This window comes from Alligator mississippiensis, chromosome 4 (genome assembly GCF_030867095.1).
Source record: "Alligator mississippiensis isolate rAllMis1 chromosome 4, rAllMis1, whole genome shotgun sequence".
In the NCBI taxonomy this organism is placed as follows: Eukaryota; Metazoa; Chordata; order Crocodylia; family Alligatoridae; genus Alligator; species Alligator mississippiensis.
In genome coordinates this window covers 136,544,339-136,560,249 of record NC_081827.1, presented here as the reverse complement: position 1 = coordinate 136,560,249, position 15,911 = coordinate 136,544,339, and the positions used below count along the sequence as shown (strand labels likewise).

At 46.5% G+C, this 15,911-nt stretch overlaps 1 protein-coding gene across 1 annotated transcript; it reads left to right on the top strand.

Annotated features, from left to right (window-relative positions):
* The first annotated feature begins 27 nt into the window (after nt 1-27).
* Nucleotides 28-9,671, top strand: LOC132250219 (uncharacterized). Its single transcript, XM_059726659.1, has 2 exons — nt 28-62; nt 2,831-9,671. The coding sequence occupies exon 2, from the start codon at nt 7,125-7,127 to the stop codon at nt 8,226-8,228; it is 1,104 nt and encodes a 367-aa protein (XP_059582642.1). The 5' UTR covers nt 28-62; nt 2,831-7,124; the 3' UTR covers nt 8,229-9,671.
* Nucleotides 9,672-15,911: the final 6,240 nt, after the last annotated feature.

Sequence of the window (15,911 nt, the reverse complement as noted above, 5' to 3'; positions counted from 1 at the left end):
GGAAAAAAAGGGAAGGGGAGGGAAGGGGGATCTGCTGACACAAAAGCATGCCCAAATTGACGGTGAGACGGGGGGGACTTCAATATTGGCGGTCGAGCAGTGGATGCAGACAAAACAAGCAGAACCCTATAGATCCAGCTGGGCTGGAAGGGGTCTCCGGAGATTCCCCAGCCCAAGCCCGCAGCATCCCTGCTATCCACACTGGGCTGCTGGGGGACAGGAGGGAGAGGGTGCAAAGCAGCAACAGCAGCATCTGGGTTGGGGGGAAGGGCATGCTTGGAAGTGCTCCCCCTTGGGGTTGGTTTTCTCTTTGGAAGGGAGGGAGCTCCCCTCCTGGCCAGCGGGCACGGGCAACCCGGCCGCAGCACTTCTTTCCCCGGCTCCGCTGTGGCTCTGTGAGGCCGGGGGACAGAAGACAAGAGCCTTTGTTCCGCTGCCTCCAGGCCGGGCCAGGCGGGGAGAGCACAGCCCCCAGCTGGGGGCAGCCAGAGGGGTGGTGCTTATTGCTCTCCAGGCTTGTGCAGGCCATTGGGTCATCCTGTACCCATTTGCCAACCTCAGAGGGTCTTGTGTAGCTGCCAGAAGAAGCATCAGGGTCTGGGGAGGACGTTCCAGGCACTGCTGCCAGCCCCAGAGACTCTTTTCTTACAAGCCCCCCAGGAAGGCTGCGAGTCCGTGAGCCTTCCTCTCTCCCACACTGTGACAGAAATCCTGACCTGTGCAGCTGGAAAGGGAAATGTCAGAGGCCTGTGTGTGCCTTGGAGATCAAACAAGCTCCTAAAGCCAAGATAAAGAGCCCAACCTTTGCTTGGTTGTTTGGTTTTGGTAGCTCATGATGTTTAGGAACGGTCCTAGCATTTAGGAAGGCTTGGGAGTTCGCTTTGTTTAGTGCTTGGGACAAGTAATATTGCATGTGTGGGCATGTGTGGACACATGTTTGTGTGCACGTGTATGTATATGTGCAGGCAAGTGCATGGACGTGTGTGCATATGTATGTGTATGTGCATGTGTGTACGTGTGTGTGCATGCGCATGGGTTATTTCTTGCCAAAAAATAAGGTTGTGTGTATCCCCATGTTACTGGAAGGCAAAAGTTCCCACATGAGCATCTGATTAAAGCACCATAGGTTTGAATCCACTGTGTGCCAGTTAACTGATGGGGTGCAATGAAAGGCATGGAGTGGAAGCAAATCCTGCCATTAGAGGCTGGATTAGTCCTGGTTTTAATATGCACACATGGCCTGGCAGTTGCGTCTGCATGGAATGCAGTGCTTCCCCACAAGCAATGCAGTATTGACAGAGAGAGTTTATTGGTATCCCTTCCCTTCCCACCCCCAGGGGCTCCCTCCACCACTGGTAGGCCATGTTGCAATCTGTATGATGGGGCAAACTTCAGAGCATCTGTGTTTCACAAGGGTCAGTTTCAGCTTTGAAAGACCCCGACCCTATTAAATGAACCAGTGGGAGAATGAAAGTCCCTCTCGGTTTAAGAATGGCTGACTTCATTAATCTAGGGCCACATCAGTCAGAATGGATTCACATTCCCTTTTCCCTTCTGTTAGTGGCTCTTTCTGTTCTCCCCTCAGGATAAATAGTCAGAAAGTAGAGTCCTTGCATGCTTGCTGCTTTCACAATACAGCTCTCTTCCCTATTATTCTACCTACTTAATCTGTTTGACATTTTCTCTTTCTACCTTCATCATGATTGTAGGCACTACCCAAGTGCTGACTCATTAGTCTACCTATCATGACAAGGTATTTGCGATTCCTCATATTAAACATTGAAATTAGAGATGGAAAAGACTCATTAGGTCATCTTCTCCATTCCCCTGCCAGGGCAGGATTTACAATGCATGCCTGATTGCTTTGTCCAGTTTAGTTTTAAATGACTCAGGTAATGGGGTTCTACCTCTTCCCATTGGAGACTATTTCATGGTCTAATAGGTCTCCTGGCCAGGAAGATATTTGGCTTATATTTTCATTTGGTTGGTTTCACCCAATTACTCCTAGAAATAGCCATCCATTGTACTCCTACTCCCCTGAAAAAAAAATTTCCCTTCTGGATGTTTGTACCTTCCAAATACCTGTACCCAGCTACCACATCCTTTCTCAGTCGTTGTATGTAGTTCATCTTCTCTTCTTTCATTAATCAATCCCCACAGACACTTAGTCATTTTTCTTGTTCCTTCCTGAGCCCTTTCCAATTTGCTGATATCTTCCCAGTCTAGCAGTGCCCAGAGATGGACACAGCATTATGCACAGACTTGTCTCTTCCTGTTTTGTGATGTGATGCCTTTGCAAACACAGCCAAAAATCACAATGTCTTGTTATTGTATAGCGAGCTCATCAAAGGTTTGTTGACCCCTAAAGCCCTTGACTTGTTTTTGGTACTGCTAATTTTCAGTCATCTCCTACAATTAAATTTTAATCTATATTTCTCCACATCTGTTAGGTCAAAGTCCACTCAGGCCTAGCAGCCCACAGGGCGGCATAATGAAGATGTAACAGTTTCTCTAGCTAGTGGCACTCAAAGGAATGATGTGGCCAGCATCATACCTGGTCCCCCTTGATACCCCAGCCTGACTGGCCAGGTACCCACACACAGCAAGGTCAACCGGAGACAGCCTTTGGGATTAGTTTAGAGCAAAGTCAAACTCATGTCCTTGGGCCTGCAGTGTGACACCTTAGCTGCTCTGCCCCTGTGCCCTGTTTCAACATCCATTGGCTCGCAACTGTCAAATCTGAATCTCATTTTAATATTTGCTCCTCATTTCTGCCTTCTTTAAACCCATTTTCCTCTCTGTTCTTATTGATATTTGTGACTCTCCCCAGCTGACTGACTGCAGAGTGCCTCAGCCTGTGCTCAGTGAAGACCGAGGCCTACTTCAGTAAGTTATTTTCTTGCCCTGGGTCCATTATTTTCTAGACATCTTTTCCATGTGAGTTTTGTGTCATTGCTTTTGTAGCTTTAATGGACAGCAATTAGTAGGATCACACCTTTCCCCTGTTGTAAAGTTCAGCAGTACATTGTACCACACACACACACACACTCCCTCCCTCCTTCCCTCTTCCGGCCTTTTCTTGGCCATTCAGACATAATCTCCAATGGTTCAGTTAAGTTTCTGGCTAGCCCTCTGAAGGTGCTCAGATGTAGGTCCTTAGTTTTTCCCCTGTGTGGAAAAGCCTGAAGAAGGGAGAGGAAACTCCACAGATTTCAGAGAAGCATCTCTGGTTTTCTCCACCTGCCTACAGGGCACGTCTCCTCTGAAAATACGATGATAGGCCTCCCTTAATGATAGTTCTCCTCGCAGGCCTCTTAAATGGAGATGGCCAACCAGAAAAGAAATGTCTAAAGCGTAATAACCCTTCAACAGATTCTAAGCTGGTTTCAATGGGCATGTCCTGTTCTCCCCGCCTACAGGCCATTCCTTAACCCATGCTCTATTCCCAAGGAAAGTCACTCAGACTCACAGAGTGGGCTACAGTTCCACAAAAGGTGCTTTACATATACCCGGTCCTCCCAAATCCTCAGTGGTGGAGGGAACGGTCTGTCCCAGCCAAGGTGTAAAGGTGCTTCAGCCTGCAAGGTGATCTCAACCTCTTTCGTAGCTGACCTCGGTGGAGTTAGAAGGAATAGAAAAGCTGGTGAAAAGGATGAGTCTGTTCTCTCCCCTCCTTGATGAAGCCAGAAATGCTTTGGCTGCTGATTTGTGCTGGTTCTGAAAGGAAGCCTTGACAGAAATATAGAGTGATCTTTAGCTGGGCTTTTTAATTTTCCTTCTGTGGCTTTACATGAGTCTGCAGATAAGTGCACACTGGCTTTGTCATCCAGACCTCTTGTACAGACCCACATGTCCCAGTGTCTCCTTACCTGCTTTTCTATACTAACAAGGAATGACATTTTCTAAAGAACTGAGTGATTAGGAACCTAAGTCTCATTTTTTAAAATGACTTGGGTACTTGGAACATCTATCCAGTCAAGACCTTAATTTCTTCTGAAGCTGCCCACATCTTCTTTCTGTATTTTTCCATGTCATGGCAAGGTAGTCCAGAAGCTCAGCCATTTATTAATAAACATTGATTTCACTTCTTTCTCATATATGAACCTACATTTTCTCCACTGTTTCTTTTTCCTCTTTTATATTTACCAGCACTCTTGCCATTACTCTACACCCCATAGTTATCATTAACTTTAGCTGTCCTTATCTTTCCCCTCCTTTTATCTTTACCCAGCACAACTTAACTGACTCATTTTTAGTTCCTTCTTCCTCGCTCCATTTCCATTACCAGTTATTTTTTGCCCTCAGAACTTTGAGCAGCCACTCATAAAAAGGTAAACAGTTGTGGTTTTCTGTTCCTGAATAGTTCCTGGGGGTTTGTAGTATGTTTTTTAAAGAGATGTCAGTTCTGTCATCTTCATTGGCAGGTTTAATACTTTTACCTATTGCATTCTACCCAGAAGGACCCTGATCCTGCAACCTGGGCCCATTGAAGTCCATTATGTTCTCCAAGGAGCCACTCACAACAATTAACTTACAGATTCAGGGTCTTATTAAACAGTGTGTAATAGAAGTGTGATAACAGAAGCATAACCTGTAGTTAAGGAGCAACAGGTGCCAGCTCCTGAGGTAAAACAGTAAGACGATGCTCTGCATTGGCGCACAGGTCTGCCTTTGTATGTCCAATTGCAGACTCAGCATCTAGATTCTCCTTGGTTTACTTTCCTGAATTTACTAACCTGCTCCTAACTGCCCTGTGAACTCACTGTGCCATAATGAGATTCCTCATAGTCACTAGCATAAAGATTACCTGTTACCTTCATAGGTTACTCACTTGTAACTCTCTCTTGGAAAAGGATTTATCCAGGATATCTCTGGTGCTAAGAATCTCTGTTTCCTGATTCATGATGCTTACATTTAAGAATTTCTTGCTGTCTGAGTCAGGACAAAGTAAGCAGTTCTTACACTGCCTGAATAAGGTAAGGACTGCTGCAGTCTACAGATTGCATCTCGCACCCATAGTAATTTTAATTCTTCACCTGACTTGAACCCAATTCACATTGAAAGCCAATATGAACTTGACCTTCAAATGTCTGTGGTCTAGCGTATCTGCTGGTTTTGTACCCAGATATTTATTGGGTGTGATATTTTACTCAATTATACAAGTGCAACCTCTATAGTGTAAATTCAGGCACACTTACATAAAGACCTTTCTACCATTTGGACATAAAACTGGCCTTGTTCAAATGTAAGAGCATACCCACACTGAATTGTACTGCTTTCACTGTACCTGGATATGTGAAGCAATATGACATTGGCAGGTGAGGGAGGCAAGGATTTCATATTTTATATCTTTTATCTTGATCTATTTTATTGGACCAATTGTACAGTTGAGAGAGAAGTTGGACAAGTTTTCCAGTACAAAGTGCCCGTTTTTTGGTCTACCTTTGGCAGTTAGTCCAGGCTTAAGGTCAGATCCACAAAGGTGTGTAGGTTTTTAACTCACCATTAAAATCAATTGGTGTTAGGGCCATACATAAGAATTTGGCTCCTAATGTTTTTGTGCCTCTAGGTCTTAGTAATTTAACTGGGCTTCGGGATCCTAAGTCACTTAGGGCATAGGGCCTCTCAGTGCTGTGCCCAGGAACACTGCTGGGAAGCAAATACTCCCAATACTCACTCCCATTCTGCATTTGCCAGGTGCCAGAAATTAGGTAATATAGCTTCCTTATGCAGTACATGCCACTAAGCTAGGACCCTGACAAAAAAGCTTGAGAGAAGTGCTGAGCATATAGGCAAGGCTGCTCTAAAACAGCTCCCTGGCCTCATTTCTGTCACAACCCAAGGGTGTGATTTTTGTTTTGTGTGCTTTGGCACTGCTAAATTGTTCCCACCAAATTGCAGCTTCTTTGCACGGTGGAGTTTTCCGCTGCAGAGGAGAACCCCGGGTGCAAAAGAATTCCCTCCACTAGTAGCTTTCTTTGCAGGGTGCATTTCTTCTTTGCAGCACAGAAATGCACTTTGCAAGGAGTTCCCGCCATTCGTATTCAAATTCGTGCCCCACTATTGGATAGTTCTAAATTATTCCTACGTGGCGGCTAGCAATTGGCTTGCTAGCCATATAAGAGGCTTGAGTGGTTTCCGCCCAAGTTGGAGGACTCCACGAACACCAGGAGGAGGAGACTTCATGCTGTGTGAAGATCTCTAAGCGCTGCGGATCCTTACGGACCCAACGCATTTGTTAAGCAGGCAACAGAGGTCTGATCAGCCTCTAGCCTCTCCCCATCACCGAGTGCAATCCTCGATGTATCCCTCTTCCCTGCGCGCAAACAAGGATCCACGGAGCCTAGCAAACTTCGTGTGAGTGAATTGTGAGTGAATCCAGAGCTCTTGTTTTTTTCGAGTACTTTCTTCGGTTGGCGCAACAGGCTCACGGTTTAGAGCCTCCAACCGGATAGGCTAGAAGAGTGTTTACGGGAAGGAACTCTAGTCCGCCTCTCTTCTTTTCTATCTGCAACTGTAACTCAAGCAAGTTTTCCTGCCTGCACCGCGACCATCTTCGGTGTAAGTAAATAATCTTTAAATCAACCATTACGCCTCAGTGACTAATTCTAGCTCGCCCCCGGTCTTCTCCGACCCTGCGTGCCCGGGCTGCTGGCCACAGCCCGCGTGCGCAAAGACGGGCCCGGCTCGCCCCCAGCCCGCACATGGCGACGAGGATGGGATCAGGAGAAGACACGTTAGAGCTAGAATTGGTTAAGAACTGCCCTTGGCGCAATAACCAACACCAAGTGAAAAGCTTTGAGGAACTAGAGGCACATATCGCTTACCACCAGGCGGGCGGAACGGGTGAAAGATTTGTCAGCAGATGCCTGTCGCTGAAGGGAGAAGAGGGAGTCTCCGAAGACGGAGCCCCAAGAGAGAGGGAAGTGTATTTGCTCCCCGTGGCGTTCGGGTGTAGAATGAGAGACGAGCGCGTCCTGTTCAGGCCCCTCGATACTGTGTCCCTTGCCGGACCCAACCCGGCGGGCGAAACAAACCCGACCTTCACCCGGGAGCGTGCCTGATGCCTACGATATGCTCGGGAAAGTGAAGAACCGGAGCCAATCGGCCGGTTCTCTCCCCTCATGGCGGCTAGATTAAGGGGTTGCGAGTTACCATCCGAGCTCCGCAAAGACCTGGAAGCGGAGGAACGAGCCGCAGATGAGAGGGTGGCCCCGTGGTACGACAAGGGGGGAGAATGTAGTGCAACTTTTCATACTGTAATGAATCTAATGCACAAGAATTTAAGTTTGAAAGCACAGCTGCAGATGGCGATCCAAGCGGTCAAAGAAGCGGCTGAGAAAAAGGAGCCTGAAACGCCAGCCCAAGATGGCGCCGAGCAAGAGGGAGACCGCGTGGAAGAACCGAAAAAGAAAGGTGGAGCTTCGGAGGAACCCGCGAGAGTTCAGTCAGCGACTCCGCCCATCGACGCAGCGTCGTCGCCGGCAACCCCGCCTAGCGACGCAGCGACGCCCCTACCGACCACGCCTTCCTGCCGACGAAGGAGAGAGTCAAGCGGAGGAGTGCATCTGCCCCTCCTGCCTGAAGCAGCAACAGCAGCAGTGACTCCCGCAGCAGCAGTTCAGCCTATAACAACATCAACTCCCGAAAGAGTAGCTTTCCCTACAACAATGACTAATCAAATTGCTACTGCCTACTATGCTCGCACCAGAGCTGAGTTGCAGGATTTATGTAGAGAATCAAGAATCCAGCCTGAAGAGACTCTAGCTGTATGGTTAGGACGTTTGGTCATGGAACTTGGATCTGACCTGCTGAACCAAGAAGAAGCAAGCTTCCTAGTTAGACAAGCTTCGTGGAGTAGAGGACATGTCACTGACATCGACATGATAACGGTCAACATTCACTGGCCTATTCCACTATCAGCGCTTGTTGCAGGACTAATTAGTCAAAAAGCCCACGTATGGCATGAAGGAAGTCCAGAATATACCGGCGCAGAGCATCTTATGCTAGCAATCATTGGCGTCTCGTACTGTGCCTGGAACCCCAGAACATGTGCACTGAGACTAACATCATTCCAGCGAATAAGACCATGGCCTCACCGTCATCTGCGAGATCCTGGAACCGTTCCAGTAACCATTCACAGCCTAGACAGTTGCCTTGAGATTTATGGGCGAAAAAACATCGTCATCCTTCGAATTCAGCCCAATGGTAAACCAGCCTGTGAGTAATCTTTGTCAGTTGTCACGACTGCATATCCTGATGGAGCCAAGATTGTCTCTTGATCGGGACTGTCGACACCTGACCGGACATCAAGGCACCAGACGTCGTGAATCCGATCTTCCACCACTGCCACCGAGAACCCTAGAGGAGTGATACATGTTTGGATTTCTCCTACAGCGTTCCAGACTCAACAAGCGGCAGCTTCGGATTTTAGGGGACGCAGGTCAATGGCAATTGGCCTACGAGTTAGGTTTTCGTTATTTAGAAGAGCCAGATGATGGATCCTCAACAATTTCATCCAATTGAAAATATGACCCATAAAAATTGTGTAAATATGTTGAATAAGATCATTAATCTATTTTTTGAGAGTTTTTGTTTACAGATACGGAACTCAGAGTGCATGGTGAAGAGAAGCCCCAAGAAGGATGACATCATCGAAAGAAGTGAGGGCCTGACACACAACTTCGCCATGATGCCCACTGAAGCCCTGATCGTGCAGTTTTTTTGTTATGAATCTTATTATGCATATATGTATTTGTGCTGGATATTATTTGATTTGATCCCTAGAGGACGAACTTCTTATGTTAGCAAATTTTGTGTTTACTCGTTTGGTTCAGCAACCCATAGTAAGAGCTCTTAATAACTCGAGTGACGAGCGTGCGGTCTAATTTAGCTATGCCTTCAGCAAGGGGGGATGTCACAACCCAAGGGTGTGATTTTTGTTTTGTGTGCTTTGGCACTGCTAAATTGTTCCCACCAAATTGCAGCTTCTTTGCACGGTGGAGTTTTCCGCTGCAGAGGAGAACCCCGGGTGCAAAAGAATTCCCGCCACTAGTAGCTTTCTTTGCAGGGTGCATTTCTTCTTTGCAGCACAGAAATGCACTTTGCAAGGAGTTCCCGCCATTCGTATTCAAATTCGTGCCCCACTATTGGATAGTTCTAAATTATTCCTACGTGGCGGCTAGCGATTGGCTTGCTAGCCATATAAGAGGCTTGGGTGGTTTCCGCCCAAGTTGGAGGACTCCACGAACACCAGGAGGAGGAGACTTCATGCTGTGTGAAGATCTCTAAGCGCTGCGGATCCTTACGGACCCAACGCATTTCTTAAGCAGGCAACAGAGGTCTGATCAGCCTCTAGCCTCTCCCCATCACCGAGCTCAATCCTCGACGTATCCCTCTTCCCTGCGTGCAGACAAGGATCCACGGAGCCTAGCAAACTTTGTGTGAGTGAATTGTGAGTGAATCCAGAGCTCTTGTTTTTTTCGAGTACTTTCTTCGGTTGGCGCAACAGGCTCGCGGTTTAGAGCCTCCAACCGGATGGGCTAGAAGAGTGTTTACGGGAAGGAACTCTAGTCCGCCTCTCTTCTTTTCTATCTGCAACTGTAACTCAAGCAAGTTTTCCTGCCTGCACCGCGACCATCTTCGGTGTAAGTAAATAATCTTTAAATCAACCATTATGCCTCCGTGACTAATTCTAGCTCGCCCCCAGTCTTCTCCGACCCCGCGTGCCCGGGCTGCTGGCCACAGCCCGCGTGCGCAAAGACGGGCCCGGCTCGCCCCCGGCCCGCACAATTTCTAGCATCGGCCCACCTGGATTTGGAGCAAGTGATCGGGTTGTGTTTCACAGCAACACTTGGGGGTGCTGCACAGACTGGGTACAGACATGCCCACAGGCACTTCTGACCATTGTATCCCCCTTCAGTAATACCTGTCTTCATGACACAGTGCTTAGTATTTCAGCAGCAACCAGCATATTGTCACCACAAGGCCATTACCATCCAGAGCACCTGTGTAGCTAAAGTGGTGTGAGCACAATTTTCCTTTCATAGACTAGGCCAGGGGTGTCAAAGATCCAGCCCACAGGCCAGATCCAGACCCATCATCTGCCCCTTAGTTCTGCCCCTGGGTCTCAGAGTTGACTCACATGGCACATGCCAGACCAGTAGTGTGTGCAGGACCCAGGACACACAGTGCCTGCTCTGGCCCATGTGTGGGACACATTATCTGCAGTATTCACCATGGCATATGTTCCAAACTGGCTGGAGTGGGTGCCATGGGCACTGGATCTGCTGTGGGCTTCAGGCTCGGGGCTTCCTGCCCTGCTGCCATTCCCTCAGGAGCCCTATGCTGGCTGTGTGCCCCCTGCCTGCCCAGCAGCTATGGGGTTGGCAATGGTGCAGAATTGTGTTCCCTGCTGCTTCCAGGCAGGTAGGGGACATGCGGCCAGCATAGGGCTCCCAGAGGAAACACACCAGGGCAGGGAGCCCAGAGTCCACAGCTGGCAGCCGGCCCCTGCCCTGCTCAGTTCTGCTCCAGCTGTGGTGCCAGTGGAAGTGGTGGGTGAGGTGGGCATCTGTCCTACCTTTACATTTTAAAAAGGTGGTCACCCTAGTGGGCCTGCAAGTCTGGCCCTGTACTATTCATCTGCCCATGGACTGGCCCTTTGCCACTTACCCAGCTCATCTGGCCCATGGAGCAAGATGAGTTTGACACGCTTGGACAAGGTCAAGCAGGTTTAGGTATAGTTCTTCACTGTGCCATTGTACTGTGAATTTTGACCCTGCTGTGGCGAGTAGGAGTGTAGCACTATTTTCAGGCCTTCACCAAGTTTTTCCATGGTCCCTCGCCTTGGTTAGAATCCCCTCAAGTTGGAAAGGACTTCAAGGTAGGGACAGAAATTACATATAAACCAGTATAAATGATCAGAAACTGGTTCAAATCTGTTCAAATTCTGTTGAAGTTCAAAACTTCAACAAAAGTTCAGTGCACATAAAATGCTTTCACGATGGCCAGAACTGGTTTAAGATAAATCTGGATGGATGTACTATCAGACTTAACTGAGTTAGGTTAAATTGGTTTATTGAACTCCTGTCCCAGATCCCCTCCAAATATTGGATCTCTACCGTTTCAAATATTGGAAAACTTTGTCACATCCCTCTTTAATCTCCAGACTAGTGGTTCTCAACCTCTTTAGACTCAAAGCATCCTTCATTAGACCCAAGACACCCCTTGGAAAATGCCAGCCCTTAGTTTCCCCTTATTTTTTGACTACAAAAAAATAATACAACAATTATTTTGTGCAAACATCTCAGCAAGACCCCAACAGGACAAAATTTTTTGACCCTTTGGATTCTTATTTGAAATATATGTGTTTATTTTGTGAATCATGCATAGGTATTTACACACCTAAGAGAGCTAATACTGTAGCACTCTTAAAAGGTCTTCACAACACCCTGGCTGAGAATCGCTACTCCAGACTAAACTACTGTACATTGCTCTCTCAGCCTTTCCTCCTACGGCTTTCATTCCAATTCATCCTAATCACCCACTTCCCTTCAAATTCAACCACTGGCCATCAAAAAACTACGGATTCTTTCCCTCTCTGTTCCTTCCTCATCTCAGAGCTCTGAACACACTGCATTGTATGTGTAGTAAGTGATAAATATGAAGGAGCTGATGATTAAAGGGAGGGGAACCCTGGCATTATTTGACCTGGGCAAGACCAAGCAGATGTTATCTGATGCTCCACTTTAGTGATGACAATTATAAAAAAATAAAAAAATTAAAATACACACACTGCCCTGGGTGCAATTAACAAAGAGGAGAATGAAATACTGAGTCAGCAAAGACTGCTCTAACTTTTATATAGACTGCTGTAACTTTTATCTGAGCCTAATTTGCACATAATGAACTTTTCCAACCAGTAAAGACCTTCAGCTCTCCTGTGAAATATGAATTTGCATTTCCATCTAGAAATTTACAGTCTTGGCATTTTCCTATGCCTGAGGAAGGATGTGTGCCCAAAAGTTTGCAAATAAATATTTTTTTTTCCAAATCTCTAGTTGGTCTAATAAAAGATATCACCTCTACCATGAGTTCTGATTCCTTGAGTCAGCAAAGTGCAACTGTGACTAAAAGGGAACTACCTTCACTGGGATAGCTAATGAATTTCAGAAGGCTTTGGACTTCTACGTGCAATCAGGGAAGCACAGGGTAACACCAATATTTAAGGTTGCTTAATTATCTCTATTCTAAAGAACTTTTTTCAGTCCTAGTAGCAGCAGTGGGAGTGTGTGGTCTGCTCATCAGAACCCTAATCACAGCAGAGCACAAAAAGCACCATGTATGTGATATGGGAAAAAAGGAACATTAAAGTTCCTAAAAGGGGAGAAGCTAAGCCCTTTGCTCCAGTCTTAATTGTAGCTACAGAAGATGGGGAGTGGGAGACCTGCCAAGTGGAGCTGATGGCACTCTACAATGGGAGAAGTAGGGACAGGATCTGGGAAAGTTGGTAAACCAATCACTGTAAGCCTCCCCTCTGGCCTACTTTGCCTAGTGTGTGCAAGTTGTTTGAATGACTTGGAGACCTGATCCACAGTTCCCTGCAAGTAATCCAGATGTGTCAGGAATGAGGCAGGTTTGTGATGAGTTATCAAAGTGTTTGCTGAGGAACTAAGCCCAAGTCCACTGAGGCCAATGGGAGATTTCACTGAGCTTGAGCTCAGCCTCTGAATGAGACAGGGCTCTGCAGGGGACATAAAGTTGTGATTATCAAAGGTACTTCTGTAATTTGTGTGTTTACTCCCCATTCAGTTTTAATGGGAACTGGATATCCAAGTCCCTTGGGTACTATTATAAACCTCAGCCATATATATATGCACCTATACTCCATATGATGTCTGGTTTTAATATAATCCAATTTATTTAAGAATATTTCAGTATTGCAGCTCCAGGAATTCAAAATGATGAGTCAGGCACCCTAAATATGAGAGAGTTGGAGAGGATTCTTTTGTTCTGGGGTGCAAACATTTCTTTGAAGCTATGACAATCAGAAAATTATTTTTAAAAGAGAAAGAAAGACAGACAGACAGACTTTTTTGACTTTTAAGAAACGTTTAGAGGGTGGGTGACAAGTGGGGGGTAGTAAAGACCATATACAGGTTGGCCCGAAGGTCTGGGCCTCAAGGACAAGGCCTGGGCTCATGGTCTGCGCGCACACTCTGAACAAAAAAACCAAAACACAAGGGACAAAAGGAATATGTACATATATACATATATACAATTCTGCCAGCAGGGACGCCTGGGGGGGCCTCAGGACATCAAGGATTGGTCCGCACAGGCAAAGCTCGCTGGACCCACCCCCGTGCCCTGAGCAGGTGGTGGCATCACAATGCAAGGAGCAGGTGTCCCCCCTTGACTCAGCATATCGTCCCCTCAAAAGAAAGAAAGAAAGAGAACTGAGATTTATATGTCATCACATGACTCCAAGATCTGGGACATGAAGTGGAAATATGCAATATCATGAAGCTCACAGTAAAACAGTGAGAGGCAGGAACACTATGTTCCATGAATGCATTTTAATCTAAACAAAAATAAATAAGTAAAACATAAGTTTTGGCTGGTGATTCCCCCCCGCTAAATTATCTAATTGCTGCCATTAGATACTGAATCTACACAGTTGATGACAAATGAGGTCCCTCCTCATTTGTGTTTCCATATTCTGTAATTTTACAGACGGGGTGGGGTTTTTCCCTTCAATTGCTTTCTGTGTGTTTAGATTGCAACCCAGTATCCACACTCTCTCATCCAGAAAAGACCTCATTGTAACCCTGTTTCTTGCCAGCAAGAAAGGAGGAACACATTGGGCACTTTTACACATGCAATTATTGCTAGTTGGCCTTACTGTACAGTACATTTACTACCCAGTAGATTAATTTACTATGCAGTAAGTGCCTGCACATGTAGACAGTGATGCTTTACTATGCAGTAGATTAGTCTACTGCACAGTAAAATGTCTCGTGTAGACATGGTCATTGTAGACATGGCTTAATGTACAGAGTCCAATGTGCAAGGTAATGTGATAGTCACAATGACAACAGACTTGCAGTGGTTGCCTCATATTTGTGAAAATTCCACAGAAAGTGCCCTGATCCTAGTGGGCCTGATTCTCCATTCTCTTAGACTGCTTTGCACCAGTGAGACTGCACTTTTTTTCAGCACAAGGCTGTGAAAACAGTGGAGGGAAGGGAGGGACTCAGGCTTATTAGTTTCAATAGAGGCTGTGAGTGCTGAGTGCCCTGCAGGATCATGCTCCAGGTGAATACCAGCATGTAGGGCAGAAATGTGATTTACCAACTTATTTTCAGAAGTTCCCTTGGCATCATGATATAGGAGTTTATAGCTTATTGAATCATACATGGCATTTATGGATATGGTATTGTGTGTGTGCATGCATTATGGTTAAGTAGTGGCTTCTTCTTTGCCGAGTGGAAAGCAGGTAAACTGACCAATAACTTGTAGTTTAAAAAATTATTGTCTTCCCAACCTTTATTATTTTGGCCTCTAAAAACTTCCAGATTTCTGCAAAGTATGAGGGGAAAAACTTGTTGACTGCTTTTGAGTTATGCCTTGCTCTGAAATGCAGTTTTGTCTAACATTTCTGGGGCCTTTTCTGCCTTGGTGATGGCTAAGTACAGCCCCTTTTGGTTTATATACACTTACAACTCCCTGAAATAAAATGTGCTGGCTAGTTTGGAAGGCATAAAGCTGTAAACCACTCTAGAGATGGATAATTTTCATTGTGGACAGCAGCAGCAGAACTACGAATGGCAACTGAAGTGGGCCTCAACTGTCATGGCCAGTAATTTATAAATAGCCAGTGATTTCAAACAAGCTCAGAACTGGATGGGTATGGGTGCTATACCCTAATGGATAGCTCAGTAGTATGATTAGGGGTGGGTGGGCAAGGCACCAGCTCCAGGTACCAACTTAGTGGGGACACAAAGTTGGCAGCTGCCACTGCTCCCCAGGGAACAAAAACTGCTTGTTACACCTCTGGGATAGCTTAAGGACACAGCCTGACTCCCACTAATTTCAATTACAATTGTGGTCCATGCTGTGTTCTCCATGATAATACTATGAGTCTTTTATTCCCCCTTTGACTTTAGTAGGAGGTTCTGGGCCTGATCTGCCAACACTAAAGTCAACAGGAAATTTTCCATGGGCTGGCAAGAGTACAAAATGAAGCAGTGCATGTTGTTCTGTTGACTGGCAACATCTTATATATTTCTGAGGTAGACATTTAATACAATCAAGCACATAGGTGACTGGTGCCTTCCAAGTCTGGGAGGGTACCCGATCGCTGATGCTGGGAGTCCTCCCACAGCCAATTGCCGACTGGGGATGGGGGTCCTCCAGCAGCTGATCGAGCTAGGGGCGAAACAAGAAGTGCACTTCTAGTTTTGCGGCTGGCACTTCCATGGGGTGCACGGCGAATCTCAGGGAGTGCATGTGTATCTGTGTGTACCCCCTATGCATCACCAATGGTCAAGCATGAATGACTGGTGCCTCCCGAGACTGTGGGGCACAATTTGTAGGTGGCAGCATCAGTGGTGTTGGCGGCGGGGTGGTAAGTGGCAACCACCCACAGAACCCAGCGGCTGCCAATCTCACAAGGGGCATGTGCCTCCCATATGTCTACCTACACATCGCCTATGCTGTCAAGGCTCATCTTAACCAAAGATGTTATCCTGTTCCACCCTGCTTGAGTCCCTGAAAACTTCTTAATGCAAAAGGTGGTTGGATGGGTCCTCCCCATACTTGCAGCTTTATTATGAGACTTAGTCTTGAATCTCAGATGACTGCATGCTACAAAATTAGGCATGTTAATGGTTTTTCAGGGACTTGAGCAT